This window comes from Arvicanthis niloticus, chromosome 13, assembly GCF_011762505.2.
Source record: "Arvicanthis niloticus isolate mArvNil1 chromosome 13, mArvNil1.pat.X, whole genome shotgun sequence".
NCBI lineage: Eukaryota > Metazoa > Chordata > Mammalia > Rodentia > Muridae > Arvicanthis > Arvicanthis niloticus.
Genome location: NC_047670.1, coordinates 34,812,113 through 34,839,789, shown reverse-complemented (window position 1 = coordinate 34,839,789; position 27,677 = coordinate 34,812,113). Strand labels below are relative to the sequence as shown.

The following is a 27,677-nucleotide window of genomic DNA, read 5'->3' as shown; positions in this document are numbered from 1 at the left end:
GGTTGCTGCATCAGTATTAAACTTCATGGACACAATAAGAATACTATAATTAGGAAGGATGTTTATAATGTCTTTGTTATAGGTGAAGTTTCATGGTGTCTGCAAAGTTGCTTTCAGTTCATTCAGGGGGAAACTGAAAGGATCTTTACTAAGAGCAAGAGAATTCTTCCCTGCCAAGAGCAAAGACTATTCATCCGTCTAGAGTTCTCTTTCCTAGGCTAGATGCTCCCCCTTGTGTACCAAGAGAGCAAAATGTATATCAAAATGGATTTCAAAACCATGCCCCACGGTGAGACAGCAAGGCTTTCAGAGATGGTCGAAGTGGCACACCTGTGTCAGGCCCGAGATTGAAGGAGGGTCAGGAGTTACAAGCCATTCTAGGCCACAGTGGGGTTCTGTTTCCAAAAGGAGCCACGCTTTTTTTTTTTTAACATGCCCACTCCCCACCCCTAACTACCAATATGGCTCCCATTGAACCTCCATCATGTGAATACCTAAGTCTGTTTGGGGTAAAGGGAAGTCACAGCTGCAGAAAGGCTGCAGTTGAGGAACCTGTCTTAACCTTGCCTATGATGGGCATAATCTTGGAGGCTGAGCTCTGGGATGCATCCCTATGTTGCTTATAAGCTCAGAGACCTCTTAAAGCAGCAGCCCCTGTACCCATGACCTGGGAATACAACTGGACATAGATTAAAGGGGACCTGAGAAGGTCCAGTGTTCCGATGTAACTGGGTCATCCTCTTAGGATGCAGTCATTCTCAAGTCAGAGCCAGGTTCAAATGGTATTCATTACTAACTGCTCTGGGCAAGTTACCCATGTCTATATCCTCATCTGAAAAATAGGAGGAACAATTCCTCCTTCATAAAGTTAACGTAGAGATTATTTATATTTAAGCTTTGGGTGGTACCTGGAACCAAGCAAATAAGCACCGAGCATCAGCTATTATTATGGCTTCTAGTATGCTCTTTTAAATACGTTTAGAAAGCCATGGTGGTGCATGCCTTTAATCCTAACATTTAAACTCAATGGCAGGTGGATCTCTCTGAGTTTGAGGCCAGCCTGGTCTACAAAGCAAGTTGCACAGAGAGACCTTGTCTTCAAAAACCAAATTAATACATTAATAAAAATCAATATTAATTAATTGTTTAGAGAAATCACAACATCCACCATGAAAAGACACATTAAATAATAAATACAGGCGCCCATCCTTAGTTGCTATCACGGAGTTCCTACATTTCTAAGAAATAGAAATGCTAGAAAAAATAAATCATTTGTTCTAATCTTTGGTCTGGGGTCCAGGTTATTGACACAGAGCTCCTAAAGGCCTTGTCGACAGAGATGCTGGGATCTTAGGCATCTCTTGGGGACTCCTAAAACATCTCTTGTTCGAAGACAAACTCTTCTCTCTTGTTTTGGTTTGGCTTAGGAAGCAGGGTCCCACCCTATAGCCCAGGCTAACACTGAGTTCTTCCTGCCTCAGCCTCCCAAGTGCTGAGAATAGAGGCATGAGCCAGCATGCTCCAATTGTAATGCTGAGTCTCTTGCTGGCTGGCCTTCTATGGCCAGGAAGCCCAGGCCAAGATAAGAAGTCTGTTTTCAGCCCTACCCCATGTTCCCCAGAGGAAGAGGGCTGAAAATGGAGAAAATCCATATCTGTAGAATGAAGGCTTCATTTAAAAATTCATGCACTAAGGGGCAGTGGTGGCACACCCCTTCAATCCCAGCACTCGGGAGGCAGAGGCAGGTGAATCAACAGAGTTCAAGGCTAGCCTGGTCTACAGAATGAGTTTCAGGACAGCCAGGACTACACAGGGGAAAAAAACTTTTTAAATCCCCGCACTGTTGGGTTCACAGAGCTCCTGGATGGGTGAACATTTCTGTGTACTGAGAGGCTGGTACAATCACAGAGCATGACTGAAAACTGTAGTAATCTTGTAACAACCTAGACCATTTTATGTTCATAAAATGGTAATCCTTGCCGGGCGGTGGTGGCGCACGCCTTTAATCCCAGCACTTGGGAGGCAGAGGCAGGCGGATTTCTGAGTTCAAGGCCAGCCTGGTCTACAGAGTGAGTTCCAGGACAGCCAGGACTACACAGAGAAACCTTGTCTCGAAAAACAAAAACTAAACAACAAACAAAAAACAACAACAACAAAAAAATGGTAATCCTTTCAGGCTGGAGATGGCTCAGTGGTTAAGAGCACTGACTGCTCTTCCAGAGTTCAATTCCCAGCAACTACATGGCGGCTCACAGCCATCTCTCATGAGATCCGATGCCCTCTTCTGGTGTGTCTGAAGGCAGCTACAGTGTACTCAGATACATTGAATAATCTTCAAGGGGAAAAAGTGATGATCCTTCCATAAACCCAACTTGATTGGAACTTCTGAGGTGAGCAGTAAGTGACTAAATGCCCACAGGCAAAGACCTCCGGAAAGGGACCCTTCTCAATCTCGCCATGATTGGCTTCCCCTGCGCTGCTTATTTGCATTTACCACGCCCATGTCTTCACCTGCCAGTCAGCTCCATAACCAGACCCAGACAACATTAAATGCGTTCCTAAATTCTGTGAACCAGAAAGTCATGGGGACCTCAACTTATAGCAAGGCAGTTAGAAGGCTGAAGGGCATATAATAACCTACTACTTGTGTTTGGCATTTGAAGTAGCACACAGGTTATTAGTCTGAGACCTTAACCCACGGATCTGATTGAAACAACAGGTGCCATCAGAAAGGAATTCCAAGGCACCCAGTTAAGTCTCCGGATTATTGAATGACCCTGCATATCCAGCATCAAACCTGTAGTGTTTAAACTAATTTCAAAAACTTGGTTATGTGCTGCTTGCCTGAGAGATCTTCAGTAGCTGGCCTTGTGAAAATATTACCATGTTTTTGTCTAGAGATTTATGACATCCGTCTTTGGAAGAGGAAAAGGAAAAAACATAAGAAACAACTAGTCCAAAATCCAAATTCTTATTTTGCGGTTGTAAAATATAAATTGCTTCAGGATTGCCACAGTTTTCAGACATGTTCAGTGGACTCTCGGTGTAGGTTACCCAACAGTGTCCCGCCAGCCTATAGGAACAAAGGGTAGACTCACAGAAGGTTGTTTCTTCAGGAAACCAATACTAACAAGCCACATGAGTTCCAGAGTGTGTTTTCTCAGCTTTAAATTCAGTTACTTTACTTTACCAAGACAATGCGATGATACTTGGTTTCATAAGATATGTAACAGTGACCTATTCTCAGTTGCCAATAAAGTTTTATTAATGGGCAACAATGACCAAGCCAGCCGAGTGAGTCAACAGTTTCTCCAGCACTTAGGAGCCATCAAGGATTAAAAAGAAAACAGACAATTAGAAACATTGTAGCACGACCCCAGCCAGTTCTGAGGCTGAGGTGGGTTTATTGTTTTCCCAATCTGCTTTTATACCACTTTAATTACATGCAAGTATTAAGATCAATTTTAGGTTAAGGAAGAAGCAAGACAATAGATGCAAATAGTTAAGGAACAAGCAAGGCAATAGACAAAGTCCCATGATCACTGTTTCTAAGAGCTTATCTGGATGAAGAAGATACCTGAGTTTAACTTCCCTGAAGTCTGGTGTGGAGTTCCTGTGACAGTAGGGAAGGATCTGGCTATTTCATCTGGTTTGTCTACTATGAAGTTTCCTCTCTTTGTATGTGCTCTGGGCCTTCTGAGACTTCACTGGATGGCTGCTCAAAGTTCTTCAGGACATAGAAACATACCCCCTAGCAGCACATAGACCTTGCCTTAGCAGTCCAAAGGTCTCCTATCTCAAAGCCAAGTCAGAAGGGTCAGCACCGATGAAGAAGCAAGCTAGCCAGGGCCTGAGGAGAGCCAAGCCAAGTGGAATCCTAAGTTGATCCTAGCAACGTGTAGTAACAGGCCTGGTAGTGAAAGCCTGTCATCTCAGGATGAGATGATGAGTTGAGGTCAGCCTGGGCCACATGAGAGCATCTAAAATAATCATGCTAACACCAGAAGAGAACACCGATGTGCCATGGCTTTTCCTGCTTTTGATCAATCAAATTTGAACTGCACAAAGTAGCTCAAGCTACACCTGTTAAAATACTTGTATTCAGGTTAGGCACGTTTTCATCCCAGCACTCGGGAGGCGGGGGGGGGGGGGAGAGGAAGGGGGGAGTAGATCTCTCTGAGTCCAAGGCTAGACTGGTCTACATAGAGATTCCCAGGACATCCAGGACTTCATTTATAGTGAGACCCAGTCTCAAAAAAAAAAAAAAAAAAAAAGAATTTGTGCTAATTTTAAAAAGTGTGTGTGTCTGTCTGTGTGTGTGTGTGTGTGTGTGTGTGTGTGTGTAGCGATGTGCACTTGCCTATGTCAGCACATCTGGAGACCAGAGGTCAACATAGGCTCCTTTACAGCTTACCAGTTTTTTGAGACAGAGCTTCTGACCAAGCCTAGATCTAGCAGTGTCAGCCAGGGTGGTTGTCCAGTGAGTCCCTGGGACCCATCTGTTGCTACAACAGTGATGCTGGGGTTGTAGACATGAGCTATACACCCGTCTTTCACATGGATGCTGAAGACTTGAATTCAGGTTCCCACTAAGACATCTCTTTGAGGGTTTTGAAGAAGAGTCTCATAACTGTCGTCAAACTTGCTGTGTAGACAGGAATGACTTTGAACTGCTGATGCCCCTGCCTCTGTCTCCTGACTACTGAGATTACAAGGCATATGCCACGTAGTAGCTGAAGCCAGGATGAAGTCTGATTATAGACGATGAAGTAGAACTGAGGGGCCAGAGAGATGGCTCAGCAGTTACGAATACTCACTGCTCTTGCAGAGGACCAGGGCTTGGTTTCCAGAACCCACTTGGAGGCTCACAGTCTCTAGATTCCAGTTCTAGAGGATACAATGGCCTCTTCTGGCTCTGCAGGCATGACATGTATATGATACACAGATGCACATGTAGGCAAAACATCCATACACATAATATAGTTTTTGCCAGCTGTTTTATGTCAACTGACACTAGCTAGAGTTAGCAGAGGAAACCTCAATTGAAAAATTGCTTCCATAGACCAGGCCGTAGGCAAGTCTGGAAGCCATCTCCTCCATTAGTGATTGATAGGAGAGGGACCTCCAGTCCATTGTGGGTGGAGCTATCACTGGGCTGGAGGGCCCAGTTGCTATAAGAAAGCAGGCTGAGGAGCCATGAGGAGCAAGCCAGTAAGCAGCACCCTCCACAGCCTCTGCACCAGCTCCTGCCACCAGGTTTCTGTTCCTGCCCTGACGGCCTTCCATGATGAACTATAAATTAAACTTTCCTTGCCAAGTTACTTTTGTTAATGGTGTTTCATCACAGCAACAGAAACCCTAAGATAAGAACCAATAAGAGCCAGGCAGTGGTGGCGCACGCCTATAATCCTAGCACTTGGGAGGCAGAGGCAGGCGGATTTCTGAGTTCGAGGCCAGCCTGGTCTACAGAGTGAATTCCAGGACAGCCAAGGCTATACAGGGAAACCGGAAAAAAAAAAAAAAAAAAAAAAAAAAAAAAAAAAAAAAAAAAAAAACAAAAAAAAAAAAAAAAAAGAACCAACAAGAATATGGATCCCAGAACCAGCCAGAAAGCTGGGCAGGTATGGCAGCTACCTGTAAGAGCAGCAGGGAGGAGGTAGAGGAACCCTGGGGCAGAGTTGCCAAGCACCGAGTTCAACAAGAAATCCTGCTTCGGGAAGTAGAGAGGGATCAAGGAAGACATGTGGCATCAACTTTAAGCCCCCAAAAACACACATGTACACACATGCACACACACACTCAAATGTATACACAGGCATACACACCAAAAATACAAATACACAAAGTTGACTTTCAGAATATAAGCCATTCTCTCTCTTCTTCCTCTTCTCTCCTATATAGTCTCATTTGAGGCTCGAAACAACTCTATGAGGTGAGACAGCCCAGGGAGGCTTCCCAGACTAGCAAATATCAAGCACTGAGAGCTATGACTGAAATTTTATTTTTATTTTATTTTTCGTAATCTGAATACAGGAACAAGATCTTAGGATCTGGTCCTAATGAGTTTGAATGAAGCTCTGCACCCTGCAGGTCTTGAATGGAGAGACTCATCCATCATCCATGATAGCAGGAAAGACATGTGCCAGCACAGTCTGACTGTATTAACACTCTGCCCTTCAATTCGCTTCCAAAATTCTTCCAAGAAATTGCTCAAAACCTCCAGTCTCCATGGAAACCTCAGGAAAGACTATTGACTCTAAGGGAAATGTTGCTGGTACTCCTCCCTTGATAATGAATAGTTATTATTAAAAGTCAGGTTCCATGAGACACCTACTGTAGCTTCTGGGCAAGGCCAGTCTCTGTGGACTGAGGGTAAAAGGCAGTTCACCCCCCAACACTGCGGTTAGCTAAAAGGAAAGGGAGAAAACATTGTGTGTGCGAGCGCCTAGTCTCAGTACAGACATAAGACCTGAGACTTTACATCCATGTTTTCAACCAGGGACTGGAACTAGATGTTCACCAAGAATGGCGAAATAAAATTAAACCAATTCCTTGTGCTCTTTGCTATGTACAAGTTATTTGCAGACCAAAAGGTAGAATAAACTCAGAGTTAAGGCCTGAAGCACCTGTCTGGAAAAGAATGGCATAAATCTGAAGAAAGAGACAGAACTGAGTTGTCACTGTTTGAACATAAGACATCTCCCATAGGCTGGTGTTTGCATGTTCACTTCTCAGCGGTTCTTGCTGAACTGAGAAGCTATGGAATCTTTAGGTGTGCCAAGATGGCAGAAGTAGGCTACCAGGGACAGGTCTTTGAAGGTTATATCCATGCCCTGGTTCCTACCATGCCTTGGTACATTCTGTCTCCTGATCCATCATTCCTTGCAAGGATGCTCTGAAACCACGAGGCAAAAAAGCCCTTCGTCCCTTAAACTGTCAAATTGTAGCTGAGTCACAGAGATGCAAAAGTAACTGGATACACTATTCAAAGGCACTTCACTATCATTGGCCAGAGATCAGGTGGAATGGGGACTTGGCATTCGGACCCCAAGCTACACATGATGGCTTACATCCATAATCCCAACAGCTGGGAGGCTGAGGACAAGATGACTGCCATATAGTTGAGGCCAGGCTGGGCCACGTGGTGAGTTCCATGACAGCCTGAGCTCCAGAGGAGGACCTTGACTCAAAAGCAAAGATAAACAAAGCAACCAGAAATACACAGGGGGCAGTCCTAAGGCTAGTAACAATGACAACTTTGAAGAAGAATCACAAATGAGAGAGGGGGGTAACGAGAGGGAGGGAGGGAGGGAGGCAGGCAGGCAGGCAGGCAGGCAGGCAAGGTTGATCTTCTAAGGACCCCATGCTTCTGATAGAACTGACAGAAATCAAGCTGGACATGGTGGTAGACACCTATGATCCAAATACTCGGAAGAGTCAGGAAGTTCAAGTATAGCCAGGGATACAAAGGGATGGCTACTGTTTAAGGTTAGGCAATTTCAATTCTACGGTGGCTGGGAAGCCCAAACATCCATACAGAAATTATCTGAACTGTATTAGGCAAACTTTTGTTTTAAATTGTGTGTGAATTCTCCCTTCCATCACGTACGTTCTGGAATTGAACTTAGGTCATCGGACTTGGCTGCAAGTGGCTTTTCCCATTGGCTTGTACTAGACATACATTTCAAGTGCAAATTTGACACATGCTCATAAAATAGGCCAAAATAAAAAGCAAGCCCTTTCTAAATGCAATTTGTAAATCGAAGTACAATCCTCTGGGCCTTGATACTTTTTGCTCAGGGTAAAGTATTTCCGGGAGACAGCATGCCAAAACTTACCTTCTTTGGTTTAGCCACGAATCTTTTAAATGACCTCCCATGGTCACTCAAATATCCATGAGGGTATTTAAGTGTGGGGTCCACTTTATCTTAAAATCATAAAAAAGAAACTGTCTTGTTCTGGGGCTGGGAAGGTGGCTCAGTCAATAAAGTACTTGCCATGCAAACCAGAGAAACTGAGCTCAATCCCAGCACCTACACACACACACACACACACACACACACACACACACACAAATTAACTGAATTGAAAAAGAAATTAACTTTATTTTTAATTTATGTTCATTGGTGTTTTGCATGCATGTATGTCTGAGGGTGTCAGAAACCCTGGAACTGGAATTATGGACTGGAGTGACAGACAGGTGTGAGCTGCCATGTGGGTGGCTGGCAACCCAGGTCCTCTGACTCTTATCTGCTGACTCTTATCTCTAGCCCCTGAAAAACATTTTTTATTCATTTATTTATATACGTGTGTGCATACAGTTACAGGCAGTTGTGAGCTGCCTCATGTGGGTGTTGGGAATAAAATTCAGATCCTCTGCAAGAATGACATACCATCAACTGATAAGAGCCATCGCTCTAAATTTTAAATTAAATTTTTGTGGTTGTTGTTTTTGAAACAGGGTTTTTCTAGGTAGCCCTAGCTGTCCTGGAACTCACTCTATAGACCAGGCTGTCCTCCAACTCACAGAGACCTGACTGCTTCTGCCTCCCAAGCACTGGGATTAAAGGTTTGCACCACCACCACCCAGCTAAATTAAAAACTTTGAGAGCCAGGTACAGTAGGATCCACTTGCTATATCAAACCAAGGGAGGCAGGGACAGGAAGCTCCTTGGCGCTTGCTGACAAGAATCAGGCAGGCAGTCTCAGGTCCCATTGTGAGCCACTGCCTAAAAAAAATTAAGGTGGACAGTTACTGAAGAGTAACACCAAAAGTTGACTTCTGGTCTCTACATATACTCCTGTGTACCCCACACACAAAGAAAAAGAGAGACATTTCCCACTTACACAAGAGTTCAACGGCTTCCCACCAGAATCGTCCTAAACACATGAACCCAGTGAGAAAGTGACATTTCCTAACCTAATAAGACCCCTGAATAAATCAAACGGTATAGGACTGCTATCAAATGCAAAGTTTCTTTTTTTTTTTTTATTTAAGATTTCTTAATTTATTTTAAATGCCAACACTGTAGCCATCTTCAGACACACCAGAAGAGGGCACCAAATCCCATTACGGATCCCATGTGGTTGCTGGGAATTGAACTTAGGACCTCTGAAAATGTAGCCAGTGCTCTTAACTGCTGAGCCATCTCTCCAGCCTGGAAAGTTTAAGTAGAAAACTGATCTTAAGAGCAAAAGGTTGGGCTGGAGAGATAGCTCAGAGGTTAAGAGCACTGACTGCTTTCCAGTGGTCCTGGGTTCAGTTCCTAGCAACTACATGGTGGCTCACAACTATCTGTAATGGGACCTAATGCCCTCTTCTGGTGTGTCTGAAGACAACATCAGTGTACTCATACATTAAAATGAATAAATTAATCTAAAAAAAGAGCTAAAGGTCAGGCATATTTTCTCTAAGAAATTACTCATTAAGCTGGGTGTGGGAAGACTTCCATGGGTTCAAGACCCAGCCCAGACTGCACAGGGTCAGCCTATGTTTCCACAAAAAGACTGTCTCAAAAAATAAAAATATAAATAAATAAATAAATAAATGTTTGTTTTACAGCAGAACCATAAATGAGAGATGTCATTACGATATGTATCTTTCATGTAAAAATCTTTATTTAAAATTATAAAACTAAAGTCAAATTATCGTCTAGAAAGCAGGTTTTGTTTTTTCATATCTTCTAGAAAGCAATCTATAACTGAGACATTCTTAGGTATTTCTGAACAAGACTATATAAGGATATAAAGGAGATGGGGGAAAATGGCTGCCAGTAAAGTGGTGGCCACATGAGGAGCTGAGTTCAACCCCCAAGACACACAAAAAGCTAAGCGAGACAGCATGTGCCTAGAACCCCCATGCTGAGGAGACAGAGACAAGAGAACTTCTGGGCTCACTGGACAGCCAGGGTGGCACAATCAGTGAGCTCTAGATTCAGTGAGATACCCTGTCCCCAAAAATAAGGGACAGTCATTGAGAAAGATACTTGACATCAACTTCTGGCCTACACACGAACACACACACACACCACACATGGGCACAGACACACATATACAGACACACACACGCACACATATACACAGAAAGACTGACATGAGTTTATCTCAGTGGTTTGGTACTTGCCACATATTCAACATGGCTATGGATTCAATCATCAACACTGCCCAATTCCACCTCAGGAAAAAAAATGCACAGATTCTTCAAAAGCAAAATTAATTTCAAGTCAATTTTATTTAAAACTACATATATAAATGGGCCAAATAACACTCAGACAAGATATCTGCAACTTTTTGAAACATTGTAGTCCAAAAAGACTAATACTTACAGCTGATTCAGCTCACAATACTGTCCCTTTCCAAGCAGCAGAGCTGTCTCTAGAAACATTTTACCGGTACCTCTAAGGGCAACAGAGTCTTAGAGCCACAGGCCACAACCCTGCCTGTACTCAAGGAGATTAGGTCTAGCCAGACAGGAAGCAGAGAGCAGACAAAAGGAGCTGACTCCAAGTCCACACTTCTACTTTGACAAAAGCAATTGCTGGCCTACGTCATCACACATTGAAGCAAGTAAGCCACGGAAACATTTTAGCAACCATATACCAAGTGTGGCATATCGATATCTGAGGCTGGAGACTGACTGATTAGGGTTGGAGATAGAACTCTGGGGTAGGTCCCCAAGCTAAAAAAAAAAAAAAAAAAAAAAAAGAGGGCAGAGGGCTTATTCATTCATTTTTATTTGTGTTCACTAATGTTTCCACTCAAATTTAATGAGAAATATATACCTCTAGGACCCCTGCACCACGCTGCTCTCTTAAATGGAAGGATGGCTTATTCAAACCCCGGAGTTTCTCTAGTTACGCGCCGAGCATCAGGCTCAGTAAGTTTTGCTGCTGAACTGATGCACAAACTCAGGCAGAGTGTAGACAGCTCCCCATCCTACTGCAGGGTCCATGCTGATGAAGTCATTCAGGTTCATTTTGGAGTCTAGAAAAGAACAGGGGAGAAGCATCTGCTGAAACAATTTCAGGTTAGCAGCAACAGAAGAACCCAGAACCCTAAGGAGTGAGGAGTCCATTCAAATAAACAGGAGTTCAAGATCACTCTTGCAACGTTCTCGCCTCAAACACACTGCAATTTCATCAAGACACAGCATCACATCAGCCTACGGAAGGATGCTTCAGCGTGCTATGTTCAGTAGTCTTTACAAATATCAAGGTTGGGCAAGAGAGGAAGAAGGAGAATGGTGACCGACTGGGGGAAGTATAAAAAGATAGGACAACTACATGTCTGAGTTAGATTCTGCATCAGGAATAAGAAATAAGCGAGAAGCCCTGAAAAACTGAACAGTGTTATCCTTAATGCTTCTACGGTTATATGCTACCGTTAGCACCAAAGACGTGGAGAGGTGGCTCAGCAATTAAGAGCACACTGGCTGCTCTTCCAGGGCTCCTGGGTTTGATGCCCAACAGCCACATACATGGTGGCTCACAACCATCTGTAACTTCCAATCAAAATCTGATGCCCTTTTCTGACTGGGCACTGGACACATAGGGTATACTGGCTTGCATGCAGATGAAACCCCCGTATGCATCAAAAAATTGAAAATAAATGTATCTTTAAAAAAAAAAGACTTTAAGACTAAGGGAACCTGAGGGAGGGTTATGTAAGAACTCTGTCCTACTTAGCGAATTTTCTAGAAGCCTGAAATTATTTAAAAATAAAAGATTATAGAAAGGGTGCATACATAATCAACCTGCCAGTTTCCAAGCTTAATGGACAAGTTACAGGAAATCCAACGGAACACAGTCACAAGGACACAGTCACAAACAGCAAGCTGTCACTCCTATTCCCAGTGTTTTCAATATACATGGCAAGGAAAGAGCATACACATATTAAAACATACTCAGAGCTGGAGAGATGGCTCAGCGGTTAAGGACACCTGTTCTTGCAGAGGACCCAGGTTTGAGTCCCAGCACCTAGTGACTCACAACTCCAGTTTCAAGAGAGGCAATGCCCTCATTTGACCTTCTCAGCACCATGTGGTATACAGACGCACATGCAAGCAAAACATTCATACGTGTGAAATCAAATATTCTAAAAATAAAATTTAAAAAATAAAAGGGAAAGGGGAAAACAGTATAATTATGTTTTAATTTTAAAATAAAATTAAATTTAAAATACCTAAAATTTTAAAATAAACAACAAAAAAAATCTTTGGTTTGTATGTTGTTTTTGTTTTCCAAGACAGGGTTTCTTTGAGTGTAGCCCTGGCTCTCCTGGAACTTGGTTTGTAGACCAGGCTGGCCTTGAACTCACAGAGACCTTCTTGGTTCTGCCTCCCAAGTGCTGAGATTAAGGGTATGAGCCACCACAGGCTAGCTAACAAAAAATGCTTTAAATAAAATGCACGCCTTTGATCCCAGCACTTGGGAGGCAGAGGTAGGCGGGTTTCTGAGTTTGAGGCCAGCCTGGTCTACAGAGTGAGTTCCAGGATAGCCAGGGCTATACAGAGAAACCCTGTCTCAAAGAAGAAAAAAAAAACAAAACTAATTTTTAAGTTTTTATTTATTGAGTGTTTCATATGATGTATTATTTTGGCCATGTTCTTTCTTTTCCTAAAACTCCTCCAAAATGCCCACCCCCACCCACCCAAGAAAACAATATTCTTAAGACAGTGCAGGATTGTGTGTGTGTGTGTGTGTGTGATTATGTGATTATGGAGGGCTCTGCTTCACATGTGTGGAAAACAGAGGTTAACATCCAGTGTCTTCCTTCCAGTGTCACCAAAGATCCAAACTCAGCTGGGCAGGGGTGGCATACACCTTTAATCCCAGCAGAGGCAGGTAGATCTGTGAGTTCAAGGTCAGTCTGATCTATGGAGTCAGTTCCAAGGACAGCCAGAACTAACTCTGCCTCCAGGAGACAGGGGTGTAGGAGGTGTGTGGATCCAAATCAGGCCCTCATGCTTGTTTGGCAGGCAGTGACCAAGCTAGCCATCTTCCCAGTTCACATTACAGAATACATCCATACGTGCAGAAGCTAACTGAAGCCCAGCATAAAATGAGTAAAGGCACCTAATGAGCTACCATCAAGGCCAAAGGACTGATAAGGCCATGTGGGTTAATGACGTATGTGTACTGGGCTTCAAGAATTCATACCTACACGAGAAATGGGTCCCTGCTGAAGGCACTATGTGCCCAGGCTAGCCCCTGGGTAGCCAGATACTTTCTCCTAACACAGCTTTCATAGTTGTCACATGAAAGTTAGGATGGGGCATGAGGAAGCAATCACAGTTCTTGTTGTTCCTTTCATTATGAAGCCTCTCCCTGAGACTTGGTCAGAACCCTCGTTAAGAGTTCACCCCCTTCAAATACGCTAGCTATTTTATGCTTTCTTCCCCCAAAGAGCTACTGATGCCCTAGCCCTGTTTCTGCAGAATCCTGCCCGGCCTGCAGGCCACTCTCCTGTAGACCGCATTAGCCACATGATGGGATGATCTCACCCATAACTGGAATGGTGTGAACGATCTACAATCATAGATAATGTCTCAAAAGCATGTGAATGCCGAGCAACAGTAAAAGGATGAACGGCCTGCTATATTCTTAACTCTCAAGGCGTCTTCAACTGGACTGCTGCCTAGAAGCACGGGAAGGAAGTGAGTGGCGATAAAACTCTCTGAACACAGGTTTATTACAGGGTTACTAAAATGACATCTCTCACATCGGGAGGATACACTGGGGAATTCTTCTACCAGTGAATAAAACCCCACCATGGCAATGTGCTACTGATTCCAGTAGGACACACCGGTGTGATGCCAGAATCCCAGCAGATGCTGACAATAAATAATCAAGCAGCTGGCTACTGTCATGGCTTCTGGTCCTCAGCACTTACTCTCCCCAAGAGAGCTTTTGCCTTCCAGTCCTGTTCTCTGTACCTCAACTGCTGAATCCAGGAAGCACAGAGGACGGGAGCCCTCATTTCTCCTCATCACTCGGGGAGCTTCTCCAAAGATGACTAAGTGCAGAGACAGGGTAGTAGCTCATACCTTTAGTCCCAGGGCTGGGAGGCAGAGACAAGCGGATCTCTGTTGAGTCAGAGGGCAGTCTGGTCTACAGAGCAAGCACCAAGACAGCCAAGGCTACACAGAGAAACCTTGTCTAAAAAAAAAAACAAAAACAAAACAAAAAAACAAAAAACAAAACAAAACAAAAAAAACCTCAAACTAAGGGAGACAAGGATCTGAGCAGTGACCAGGCAAAGGCCCTGGCTCACCTCCAGTTTCAATGCAGGGGTACCCTGGAGGAGGTTCTCTCCAGTTCCCACTGGAGTCTTTCATGTGAGACCGGTCAGAAGCGAAGTTCTTCAAATAGGAGTCGGCACGAACCACTCTGAATTTCCTGCAGGTAAATCAATACAGGCTTATATCAGGGAGGTGTCACGGCTGACAACCCAACTCACTGCTATAGTGGACTCTGTTTATGATACACACAAGGCTACTCCTGAGGTTTTGCACCAATGTTAATTAACACATGGGTATTAACTATTGAACAATCTGAAAGATGATTGAAACCCCAAGCTATGAAAGTACAGAGAGTAAATCTACTCAGTTGTTTTTATTTACACATAAGGGGCACATAATGCTGATAATACTGCCCGTAAGGGGCAAAGGATAAGAATTTTGTGGTTGCCTTGCAACTTTCTTGATTTCGACAATATTGGCCATGCTCACACTCCAGCAAACAAGAGAAAAATTCTCAACACATCTGAAAGAAAATGTTGAGAAGCTCATCACACTTTTTTCTTTCTTTTTTTTTCTTTTTTCTTTTTTTTTTTTTTTGTTTTTTCGAGACATTTTTTTTCTTAACGTGTGTTTGTGTGTGTGTGTGTGTGTGTGTGTGTGTGTGTGTGTGTGTGTGGTCAAAGGTAATCTATAGGTATCAATTCTCTCTTTCCACCATGTGGATCCCAGGGATGGAACTTGGGTCTTCAAGCTTGGCTGGTCCTCACCACACTAATATTTATAATGCCGCCAACCCTTTGTACAATGAGGGACCTTTAAAGCTTTAAGATGCTTGTAAGCCCTTACAGAACAGGCACACCAATAATGCAGACAAAAGAGGACCGAGACAGAAGGGAGGAGGGAAGGGGAGCAAAGGGAGGGGAAGGGAGAAGAAAGGAAAAGACTGAGAAAAGGAGAGGGAGGGAGAGAAGGAGGGAGGCAGAAAGAACTTCTGTGTAACCACCAAATCTTACTTCAGAAAATCAGTAACTTAGTACTGAATTTCCTCACCTCCTAAACTGTGGATGAATTTCATCATCAGACTTAAGGGCATCTTCTATGTAAATGTTGAAAGGGCAGGGAAATGGCAAAATAGTATCAAGATCATAAATGAAGCTCTGTCCTTCCTTTGACACATGAAGCAGAACGACATGATAATCCTAGGAATAACAATCGCTCAGGTTAACCCAGTTAGCGGAGGACAGTCGATTCCAACATTACAGGGTCAGCGCACATGCACAAGCTGCAGAAAAGCAGCTGTCAGGGTAACATCGCTCTACCTGAAATACCAACGCTAAATGCTAATAAAACGCAAAGCCGCCAATACTGAAAAATGGCCAGTGACTGGGAAATGTCTAAACAATCAGTGTGTGACAATGTTCTGTGATATCCCATGTTCTATAGTTAAACAGGAAAACTGATCGTAGGACATAGATGTATTTTGTATTCTATTTTAAAGTTTGATCATATAAAGACAGTCACGTGCATTCAGAAGCATACACTTACTTATTCACATGTATGAACGCAAAAGGAGGCTACAAGGATAGAACAGGCTTCTATTCTTTGGATCTTTGATATTCCCCTCTTCCCCTCCGCCAAACCCTTGTGTTGAAGGTTTACTTATCAGGGGGGCATTAGACAGGCTGTGGAGGCTTCAAGAGGGGAAGCCAGGATGGATGTGGCGACACACACTTTAATCCCAACACTCAAGAGGGAGAGGCAGGTGGGTCCCTGTGAGTCCACAGCCAATCTGACGCACATCAGAGTTCCAGGCCAGCCAGAACTACATATTGAGACCTTAAAAACAAAAAAACAGTGAAGCCTAGTGAGAAGTCTCCTGGTCACTGGAGTCATATCCTTGAAGGAGACATTGGGAGCCCAGCTCTTTCCTCTTCTTTCTCTCCTTGGCCATAAGACAAACAGCTCTGCCCTACCACGAGTTCCTGCCTCTCTCCAGGCGCAAACGCAGAGCCAAGCAGTCATGGACTAAAACCAGAAAGGAGCACAAAATAAACCTTTCCTCTACCGTGACTCATCTCCTGTAAAAGTTACAGGGACAGGAAGTGAGTGGCCCTCCAAACTGCTAACCATAGGGGCTTCCCCGAGGTTAAGGCAAAGAGGGATGCGACTTTCCAATTTTTATTACTCTTCTAATTAAAAAAAAAAAAAAAAAAAAGGAAACAAAGCAGCCACGTTCTCATCTGTGTGGGAAGATCTCATCCCAAGGACAAGGCAGCTGTCACGGCTCTGCCTGGTGACAGAATGGACAATACCTACCTCTTACTCTCACTCCCAGATACAAGGCACTGCCAGCACCAGCTGATGCCTAGGAGGACATGGGACTCTCAAGGGACATGTACACAGGCTGGTGCTTCAAACCCAGGAGAAAATGCACCAGAATACCTGTTGAGTTTTAAAGCGTGCTAACAGCACCTGCCGTTCTTACAGCACCTCAGGTCCCTCAGCATGCTAATGCTTTCCCTATGAGATGGAAGGATAATCGACACAGGAAACACTGTGTGCCCAATGCTCCCTGCAGCTCCAACTCCAACTGAGGAAAGTAGAAATGGATCTATCCAGTGCACTCCTGCCCTCCAGATGAGTTAAGAGCTGCTGCCACCTAAGAATCCCACTTCCTCCTGGCCTGATGGCCTTTACACTCTCCTCCACCACAGCAACCCTGCTTTTCAAGTTCACCTAGGACTTAGTGAAGGATAGGAAATCCTGAGCCAAGGATGACTCAGCAGGAAAAGGAACCAGCAGCCACAGAAGCCTGACAGTTCAACTTCAACTCCTGGAACCCACATAAAAAGCCTATGGATGTGGTGTTGAACATCTGCAATCCCAGCACTCCTGCAGCGAGATGCAAGGTGCAGTGGAGCCTGTAAGCTCACAGGCCAGCGAGCCTAGAGTACACAGAAACAGAAACAAAAGAAACTCTGCTTCCACAAAGCAGAAGCAACACTACAAAGCTGTGTTCTCACCTCTGTGTGCACCTGCTATCCATGCATGCACACGTTCAATAAACAAATAATAAATTCAATAGTCAGAAAAATACTAAGCTGAGTGTGGGGAGGGTTGGAAGGGTGGGAGAAAGAGAACAAGAGTGGGTGGGCACACTAAATCTTGACACCGTCTCTAGATAAACTAATACAGCAACTTATAATCTGAAGACTTTTAATCCGTCTCCAGATAAGTCAAACATGCAGCCAGTTTATACGTAAAAAGCCCCTAGTGCAGCCTAGGCACAAGACTAGGGAATCACAAATTTTTCTCTTACACTGGACATTTATAAAAATGACTAAAAGCCAGACACAGTGGCAGAAACACATCTCTAAATCCAGCACTTGGGAGGTGGGACAGGAGAAGTGGAAGGTTCAGGCCAACCAAAATTACACAGAAAGACCCTGCCTCAGATTCCCTGTGTAATTCTGTACTCGCCAACATTTCTCAGCTCCAGAACCACATACCTGACACAGACAACCTAAGTGAGGAAACGTTTATTTTGGCTCATGGTTTCAGAGACTACAGTCAACCATCCCTATGGGAGGGGTAAGACGGGAGGAGCTGTCCATGGCAACAGGAACAGGATGTAGCTGTTCCTCACATGACAACAGGCTGGGAGGAAGAGAGAAAGAGAACATAAGCAGAATACACATGTACTAGCTGGGCTTCAGGTCTCAAGGGTTCCACAACCTCACAGAACAGTATCCCCAGCTAGGAAAAGGAATTTAAACACGGCAGCCTGTAGGGGACATGTCATACACAAACCATTATAGATCCCAAAAGACAAATTTAGAAAAACATATATCCGTAGTGCTTCTACCACAGACAGAATAGCATCCTTTCTCAGAAGATCCTTTATCATTATCAACACTTGTCATAGACCCACTCTAGAGACTCTTCAGTTCTGCTTTACTACCGGTCACTCAGAGGCCACACAGAACAACGCATCAGAGAGGCTCAGGTGGTCATCTTACCCAGATCACAGGTCCGTTCGCAGATCTTGCCTGCTGTTTCCAAATAGGTACCTATAAAACATAGGGTATCTGTGAGTTTCACTCAAATCCTTGTAGATCCTCTAAAACAGTACACTGATGAGCAAGAAGCCCTTCATAAGTGGGCTAAGAAATGTAGACTACTTGCTGCTCTGGCAGAGGACCCAGGATTTGTTCCCAGCATCCACATGGCAGCTTAACAAACATCTGTAACTCCAGTTCCAAGGAATCCAACCCCTTCTGGCTTCTGTAGGCACAATGCACACAAGGAACACAGACATATATGTAGTCAAACACCCATACATATTAGTCCTCTCCATACCCCCCCCCAAAAAAAAGTCAAGCATGCTTGCACACACATTTAATCCCAACACTCAAAAGCAGAGGCAGGTGGTTCTCAGTGAATTTGAAGCCAGCCTGGTCTACACAGTGAGGTCCAGGCCAGCCAAGACTACATAGTGAGACCCTATCTCAGAAAAAAATAATTAAATTTAAAAATCAAAAATGTTGGGGCTGGAGAGATGGCTCAGTGGTTAAGCTGTTCTTCCAGAAGACCCAGGTTCAATTCCCAAGACACATGGGGTAGCACACAACCGTCTATAACTCCAGTTCCAGAGGATCTGACATCCTCACACAGACATACATGCTGGCAAAACACCAATGTACTGAGTTCGAGGCCAGCCTGGTCTACAGAGTGAGTTCCAGGACAGCCACGGCTATACAGAGAGAAACTCTGTCTTGAAAAACCAAATAGCCGGGAGGTGGTGGCGCACGCCTTTAATCCCAGCACTTGGGAGGCAGAGGCAGGCAGATTTCAGAGTTCGAGGCCAGCCTGGTCTACAGAGTGAGTTCCAGGACAGCCAGGACTACACAGAGAAACCCTGTCTCGAAAAACAAAAATAAAAAAAAAAAAAAAAAAAAAAGAAAAGAAAAAGAAAAACTAAATAAATAAATAATTAATTAAAAATAAAAAACAACCAATGCACATGAAATAAAAATAAATAAAACTTATTTTTAAAAAAATGTTTATGTTTTTAAGCAATTAGCATCAATGTGAAGGAATGAAGTCCAAATCCTGAGTATAAGGTATCCTTCGTGGTGAGAACACTGCAGTATTTTCTAGAGAGCAGAAAGGCCTGGATTAGGAGACAGAAGGCCAGACAGGGACAAGTCCTACGTTCCTATTTAGTTATTCATGAGACCTCTTTGCATCTTTCCTTCTTCATGTTTTTTGTTGTTGCTGTTGTTTGTTTTTCTTTTTTGTTTTGTTTTGAGACAGAGTTTCTTTGTGTAGCCCTGGCTGTCCTGAAGCTCACACTGTAAACCAGGCTGGCCTTGAACTCTGTCTGCCTCTGCTACCCGAATACATCTGTTACTACTGGCCGACTTCCTTCCTTCTTTGCTGCTTTTTCAGTTGAGAAAGTTAGCAAGTCATGGCAGTCCATGCCTGTAATCGCAGCCTTGGCTACACAGTGAGTACGAGGGCTACAGTGCCTTAGGTAACATGAGCCCCGTCTCTAACAACAGAAGTGAAGTCAATAAAATAAACCTTGCCTATTTCATAGAATCCCTATTAACCCCAAGTGAGATGACACAGGGGGCTGCTTCTAATGATTCACAAAAGTTCACTACAGCTCTATTTAAACTACATAATACAATAATTTGTATATAATACAATTTTTCTCTAATAATACAATTTTTCAAAAGCTCTAAGCCATACAAGGAGCTTGCCTGTAATCCCAGTACTCAGAAGGGTACTACAGTTTGTGGCCAGTCCAGTCTACACAGTGAGTTTCAGATCAGCCAAGGTCTACACTATGAGACACCCTCTCAAAAAGGAAGGAAGGAAATGCAATCTGCATAAATACGCCGTCTCAAGGTTCTCTGCCTAAGGGAATAAATACTTCTAAACTGAATCTAAATGAAAATAAATGTTTAAAAGGTTGCAGTTCCAAAGCACGTGTTAGAACAGCACAGCATCTGTACTGCACTTGGCTTCCGAGGTCCCCTGAACCTCATTCTATAATCACTTACCAACTTACCATCTTCTTCTCGTTTGATATGAAGACAGCGTAGCATTCCTCCAGTGGATATTGGTTGTGTGTTTTGATGTATTCACAGAGCTTCCAAATGTTTTCCTCACTGAAACAAAACAATCGTTTATACAATTTACAAAAGATTGATGGGACTATAACTAGAGAGGACCTTAACCACCATCTGACAGCTGGCTAACAGGTGGCCTTAGCACCCTCAACAGCTGCTAGCCAACCTGTACTCTATGCACAGGTCCAGAGGGTCCTTACGTACCACAGAAGGCTGACTGTGGCCAATAAAGCACTATGTCAGGACTCCAGAAGCTGAGATACCACTGGAATCCCAACTCAATCACTAACAAGAAAAGCAGCTTTGCACTTATTCTTACACCACACTGTATCCTGCCACAAATCCCAGTACTCAGGAGGCAGATCTGTTTGAATTCAAAGCCAGACTGACCTTTTCAAAACTAAATATGGCTGGAAGGGTAGGCTTGGTGATTAACTCCAGCTCTAGGGGGATCTGACACATTCATAAGTACAAACTCATAGACATACTCACATCCATACATGAAATTAAAATAAACCAAAAACCATTTCAATATAAGGTCCAGAGGTCCTGAGTTCAATTCCCAGCAACCACATGGTGGCTCACAACCATTTGTAATGAGATTCAATTACTCTCTTCTGGCATGTCTAAGAGAGTGACGGTGTACTCATATACATAAAATAAATAAATAATTTTTTTTAAAAAAATAGGTGAATAATTTTTAGAGTTCTTTTAGGAGCTGGGCAGTGGTGGTGCCTACCTTTAATCCCAGCACTTCAAGGCACAGGCAGGCAGAGCTCTCTGTTCAAAGCCAACCTGATCTATAAAATGAGTTCCAGGACAGCCAGGGCTAAAAAAGTAATTTTTGAAAACAAACAAACACACACAAAACAAAGTTCTTTTAGAAACTGAAGTTCATCTTCCCACACTCTGTCCCAGACAAATCTCTCCCTATGGACAGGCCGTTAGCCACCTAACATGGTCAGAACCTGCCTAAGCAATGTTCAGAGGGTATCATTGAGCCTCCTTCTCAAGCACAGGGGAGAACAGGCACTCCTCGCTCACTTCCCGGCTCAGACTCTGGGTCCCTGTCTCTGTGTAACGAATTACTTACACCTCTGCTCAAAATGAGTCTCATCGACAATCTACTCACGGCCTATCGATAACTCAGGGTATCAGGACCAACGAGTCATCCACACCTCAACACCCAAGAAAGACAGAAATGCATGCAGGGAATTTATACAATTATATTAAACTGAAAGTATTACAGAAATATGCCTTTTCTATTACATAGTGTGTGGGGGGGGGAAGCGAATGAGAGAGAAAGGGAGGGAGAGGGAGAAGGGGGGGGGATTTATGCATGCCACAGTGAACAACTTTTCAGGGATCATGGATTCCAGGGATTGCACTCAAGTTTGCTGGCCAGTACCTTTAGCTCCACCTCACCACGCCCCCTCCACTGAACCTTTTGAGAAGATTCAGGGAAGGCAAAGTAGCTCAGAGGGTGAAGGCCAAGCCTGGAGACCTGCGCACACTACTGGGGATGCAGGTAGTGAAGAGAGAACCAAGTCAGGTTCAGTCTTCATGCCTCAGACCACGCATGGACTAAATACTGCAGCACTTCCCCCAATACTGAGTCCTGTCCCGCTGGCTTTGCCTGGGAGACACGTGGATGAACAGGGGAGACACATGTAGGGGATCCAATCAGAGAGGAAACTGCTTATGCCCCTCATTACAATGGCCCCAGATTCTTCTTGGGTGTGTTGTAAACAGAGAAGCCATTCTTCAGGCCCCCTGCTCTGAGCACACCCCATAAAATGTTTGTTCAAGCTCTGAGAAGACATGTGTTGGTCCAATCTACAGGAATTCTGAACTTAACCACAAGCATCTTCTAGGGCATGAGACACAAATCACGGCTAAGTACTTATATAATGAATTAATGATTACAGATGCAAAAGGGACTAGAGGCAAAGCACCAATTATCCCAGAGGGTCCATTAAAGATGCATAAACAAAGAGCGGGGGAATCATTGAGATATGGGGAAACAGCAAAGGTCAGCAGTTTCTCCTTTTTGCCTTGTCCCCTCTTCATCCTGAAGGTGGTTTGGAGTTAATGCAGAGTTCAGGAGTCTACAAACACCATAAGCAGGCAGAATACATGATACGGCTTGAATACACACTGCCCGTTTATTTCTTAAATTTCTGTGAATGTTACATAGAGTAAAAAAAATAAAATGTGCCAGATAGTGGCAGCGCATGCCTTTAATCCCAGCACTCAGGAGGAAGAAGCAGGTGCATCTCTGAGTCTGAGGCCAGGCTGGTCCACTTGAGGTTAACATCCTAGCTTCTGCCGGTGGGAGCTGCCATTACAGACAAGAGCCACCACACACTGCTCATGAAACTTTTTTTTTTTTAAATAAAGATGTATTTTATGTGTAGGGGTGTTTTGCCTGTATGTACGTCTGTGAAGTGCCTGAGGAGACAGGAAGAGGGCATGAGATCTCCTGCAGATGGAGTTACAGACAGTTGGGAACCACCATATTGCCAGCTTCTAGGAACAGAACCCTGGTCTTCTGGAAGAGCAGTCAGTGTTCTAAACTGCTTAGCCGTCTCTGCTGTTAAAGGGGTTTGAGGGTGAGGTCCTTACATTTGGAGATACTGGGAGCTACCTCAGGAGTAGCGAGTACTCAGTGTCTGTCAAAGGTCCTGGCAATGGAAAAATAAACCAGGGAGTGGGGATGGTAGTCTCCAGGAAATCAGTTGATCTTATCCCTAGCAAAACGGCTAACAAAGCAACAAAGAGCTGAGACTGCTGCAGGTCCCACCCACGGGCTGAATTCAGAGGCAGACACAGGAAAGCACCATAGACCACAGCAATGTGAACTGGACTGTAACATGATGGGAGGAAGGGTCCTCAATGACAATGCTAGACAGGCTCAAGACCCTTTGGGGTTCTATACTGAAACACTGGGATGGGGGGTGGGGGGGCAGGAAGCTCCAAGACCACATCGTCCTACACAAGTCTTAGCTGCCACTATCATCTGGAATGATAAGTAATGTCAAACAGAGTACAGAATGCAGAAGCAACATTTAAGCAAGATAAAAGAACCTGGAGAAACCATACAGTCAGTTGTGCCTACTGACAAGCCAATCACAGCAGGACATGTCTAGAGATTTGTTTGGCTGTCGCGACTGGGGGTGGGGGGGCGGGGAGCTGGTAATATCATCTATCTCATACAGGACAGAAATGCTATAAAATTCATGGAACGAAGAATTGATGACTCAAAATGCCAACAAAGCCAAGCCTAGGAACCCTGCAATAGGGGACATGGACATATATGTAAACACATTTTTAAAAAAAAAAATCAACAGCCTGACACTTCTCCATTGTACCACCTGTAAGTCCAAACTCTCTGAGGTAGAACCCTCAGGTAAAACTGAAGAGTTATACAAGCTCTCAGACGAGTCTTCAACACAGTCAAACAGAGTAGTATGAAGTTTTGAGCATTATGAAACCAGCAAAGGATGGAAAAGTGTTACTTTTCCCATTACTATGGCAACATCTTTTTGCTTGTTTTTCTTTTTGGTTGAGATAGGGTTTCTCTATACAGCCTTGGCTATCCTGGAACTAGCTATGTATACCAGGCTGGTCTTGAATTCATAGATCCGCCTGCCTGCCACTGGGCAGTGGTGGCGCACATCTTTAATCCTAGCACTTGGGAGGCAGAGGCAGGCGGATTTCCAAGTTCGAGGCCAGCCTGGTCTACAGAATAAGAGGCAGCTACACTAGGTGCCAGCTTGTCGGAAAGATACAAAGGCAGCTGAGTTCAAGGTCAGCCTGGGACAGATTGAATTTAGTTCCAGGTATGGTCAGACTGGTAATCTCAGGACACCGAGCTAAGTTTACAAAAGCAGGCAGATCTCTGAATTCTTTTGCAATGTTAAAAAAAGAAAAAAAAAAAACTGGGCTTTTGGTCTGCATGAAATGAGCTAGCAGACATGATAGCAGTTCTTACAGAGCTGAGCTGATTGGAGATCTCTGGAGATCAAAAACAGCTCTTCAAGAATTGTTTTCTAACAGGATTTAGAACATGGTGGAACAATACAAGGATGGTGAACACAGCTCTTGCAAAATTTTTCATAGCTCTTTTAGATTTTTTTCTAATAGGATTTCCTTAGAGATCTGACACCAACGGTCTTTTAGAAGGTTCCCTGACAGCTATCCAGAGAAGACTGAAGAACAAACACAGATCTTTTAGAGTTTTTTTTTTTTTCCTGGCTTTTTGATTTTGATCAGAAAACCCAAGAATTACTTTCTGAATTTTTCTAACAGGATTCCTGACTTTGGTCAGAAAACCCATGAGCTATTCAGAGAACTTTTCGAATTTTTACTAGCAGAGAGAGCTGTCTTGAACAGAAAGCTAGCTGTCTCAACCAGAGAGTTTTCAGAACAGCAAGAAAAAAGCTGTCTAGAGGAGAGCAGGACACAGAGAGTGGTCTGAAAAGCTGTCTCAAGCAGAACACAGAGAGAGAGCAGTCTAGAAGGCCACATCAGCAGAACACAAGGCACCACTGCTCCCAAACACCCCTTTCAGAAACTCGGACCTAGTGGAGGCTGGTCTTTGGCACTGCCAGGAAATTTATCTACGTTGTTTACTGTTCTATCCTCAGTGCATAGAATCAACCAATGTACATTTCACATCCCTAAGAAATATCTACTGAATAAATGGAAGACACAGAGAAGGTGTTTCAGATAAAAAACTAGCAGGACTTGGAAACCAGGCAGAGAAGATCTACAATGCAACAGCTAAAAATCGAGGACTCCTAACCGCCACGCAGACTCCAGACTTTCATTCTACTTAGTTGTGTAGTCTGGGACAAACCACAACCATTCTATGGCTCAGCCTTTGTACTGTCAGTAATTGCCACAGAGCCTGTCTCCAAGACATCGATCGCTCTACCTTCTGTTCTCAATCTATGGGTCGTGGGGTTGAATATCAGATATTTACATTATGACTCATAACAGCAGCAAAATTAGTTGTGAAATAGCAACGAAGTTTTTACAGCTGTGGATCACCACAACACGAGGGACTGTATTAAAGGGTCACAGCATTGGAAGGTTGAGAACCAGAGCAAGCACTTGGACTTGCCTAAGTGGTCACAGCTGAATAAACGTTAAGTTCTTAGTGCCCTTGGTTGAGTGACCAGGTAGAGTGGGGAAGAGTACAGTTACATGACCCTGAGGTTTCTCCTGGATTGGAGAAGCAGTCCCTACACAAAAGGAAGGTGAGATCTGGGAGCAAAAAAAGCTTTAAGCTGCAGAGGCAGCCTAGGACACTAACCTCACAATCCTGAGGCCTTGTGTAAACCAGCAGCACACTTCGGTGCCTCAAAGTTCTTCAAAGCGGCGATCACAACAGTACCTACCTCTTGGGGTTACTATGAGGTTCATCTGAGTTCATTTACACCATGCACCCAAAACAATGCTTGCTTGGCATATGGCAAGGACAGTGCAAATGCAACCATTACCATCTTGCCAGTACGGTGATCAGGATGGCCAGTTGCCTGAATTGGATTTCCGGCTACCACAAACTCTGTGTCTCCGTTGTCTTTAAAATTAACAAGACCTATACTTCAACCTGAAACAATACAGACTTCAACAGTTACCGAAGGTTCTCCAGCCTAACTCCCCTACCTTGTCTCCGAGACGCCTTAACTCCACCCCATTGCCCAGGCTCAGCTACAGAGACCAGAAATGCGTTCCTCACCCTCCTCATCCCCGCGCCAAACCTGAGCACTGTAGCCCTGCAGCTCTCCGGGGAAGACCGGGAGGGGGTGGCATTGGTGGCGACGCGGGAAAACGCGCAGATTCCTGGGGACGGCGCCCGCGCTCTCTCACCAATAGCAGCTGCTGTAGACACACGCGTCTCGCGTAGGGCAGACCGGCTGGTACTGCGGGGCCGCGGCGGCGGGGCCGTCCCCCTCCATGACCCGAAGCTGTGGCTCACACAACTACACAACCCGCTTGCCGCAATTGTTACCAGTCTCCCGGGAGGAGCGGACTAGAGTCTACACGGCCAGGACAATTTCCGGGTGGAAGATCCTGGAGCCGGGTGGGCGATCCAGGAGCCGGGTGGGCGGGACACAGTGCGGCGTGAGGGCGGAGCCCGGGATGACGAAGACTGCGTGGTTCCGGATGGGCGGAGCCTGGGAGAATGCGTGGGGGCTGAGGTGGGGGTAGGGAGGAGCTGCTGGAGTCGGTGCTGGGAATGCGAATCTTAGGATACCAAGAACTGTGTAGTTCTTGCCAGGTCTTGTATGGTGGGTGGAGCCTGTGGTGGAGTGGGATCCACTTAGAGGCTTCCCCCTCGCCCACGACCGAACGACGGTCTCGAGCTACGCTGTGTGGACCGAGTTGCCCTCAGGTGGAGGGATTGCTTGCGGTGTTGCAGTGAGGTTCCGGATACCCAGAAACTCCAGCTAAGGCTGCCAGCTGTGTGAAACCAGAACCTCTAAAATAAGAGATGCTTGGGCACGAAAGCTGAAGCTTTAGAAATCGAGCAGGAACCGAGAAAGAGGGACAGACTAAAATGGAGGGAGTGCACCCAAATCTCACCATATTGTTATTTAATTTTTTTAAATCTGGATGTGTGTGTGTGTGTGTGTGTTTGTGTGTGTGTTTTAAAGAAAAAAGTTTTAACTAGGTGTTGTCTCGGACACCTATAGTCCTTGCATGCAGGAGACTGAGGCAGGAGGATTGCTTCGAGTGCAAAGTGAGCCTGGACTACAAAAGAATTTTTCTTAAAATATTTAAAGAGTCAGAAACAACAACAAAACAAACAACCAAACAGCCAGAGCCTGGATAGCATTTTGTGTTAACCATACTTATTTGCAGAACGGAAAGACCAAATTGCTAAATCAGTGTTTATTCATAGTGAATGAAGGACATAGAGAACTGTCTCTGTAGACACCCCAGCTTCCTGTGTGTACCCTGCAAAAGCTGTACTTCTTCCGACTGGTTTATAGGCCACCCACAGACTGAGCCTTCTGAGGCCCAAACCCCATAAAGTCCTGTGCTCGTGGTATACCGGTGAACTTCAGCTGCTGTCCAAAGTCCATAAATTCTACAAACTAAACATGTGTCTGTGTCTGCTACCAATTTATTGCTTCAGCTTGAATATTCACTTCAACAGAGGCTCGGTGGGGATCCGGTGGGAGGTGTCATGAAACCTCTCTTGGTTAGTATAAAGTGAGTGTGAAGTTAAGCTTTCTCAGAGGATCACTGCAGTTTCTAGAGGGACCAGAGCTTGTCCTGTGATC

The 27,677-nt window shown here is 44.5% G+C and overlaps 1 protein-coding gene and 1 non-coding gene across 20 annotated transcripts; both read right to left on the bottom strand.

Annotated features, from left to right (window-relative positions):
• Positions 1-8,081: 8,081 nt before the first annotated feature.
• Positions 8,082-26,521, bottom strand: Ntaq1 (N-terminal glutamine amidase 1). 19 transcript variants are annotated; one of them, XM_076911374.1, is made up of 8 exons: positions 26,148-26,241; positions 25,887-25,996; positions 21,119-21,208; positions 20,311-20,418; positions 18,259-18,309; positions 15,290-15,438; positions 14,272-14,396; positions 10,213-10,983 (listed from the first exon to the last, which is right to left on the bottom strand). In XM_076911374.1, exons 4-8 carry the CDS (start codon positions 20,353-20,355, stop codon positions 10,874-10,876), a joined length of 480 nt encoding a protein of 159 aa, XP_076767489.1. In that variant the 5' UTR covers positions 20,356-20,418; positions 21,119-21,208; positions 25,887-25,996; positions 26,148-26,241; the 3' UTR covers positions 10,213-10,873. The 19 variants fall into 19 exon arrangements, 17 of the variants coding, with proteins under 17 accessions (XP_076767489.1, XP_076767486.1, XP_076767494.1 ...); XR_004608085.2 differs by lacking the exons at positions 21,119-21,208; positions 25,887-25,996; positions 26,148-26,241 and adding exons at positions 8,082-8,729; positions 26,257-26,514 and having other exon boundaries at positions 10,782-10,983; positions 20,319-20,418; XM_076911371.1 differs by lacking the exons at positions 25,887-25,996; positions 26,148-26,241 and adding an exon at positions 26,257-26,515.
• LOC117719446 (small nucleolar RNA SNORA11) lies at positions 22,046-22,170 on the bottom strand. The gene has a single exon (XR_004608171.1). It is a non-coding gene; the product is annotated as a small nucleolar RNA SNORA11 (small nucleolar RNA).
• Positions 26,522-27,677: the final 1,156 nt, after the last annotated feature.

Bases quoted from the DNA above. Each gene is read 5' to 3' on its own strand.
- Ntaq1 (XM_034515974.2), bottom strand. From the start codon at position 26,345: ATGGAGGGGGACGGCCCCGCCGCCGCGGCCCCGCAGTACCAGCCGGTC. The intron at 18,310-20,318 runs GTAAGTTGGTAA...TATGTTTTATAG, and splicing joins TATCAAACGAGAAGAAGATG to GTACCTATTTGGAAACAGCA. The intron at 15,439-18,258 runs GTAAGATGACCA...TGTTATTCCTAG, and splicing joins CGAACGGACCTGTGATCTGG to GATTATCATGTCGTTCTGCT.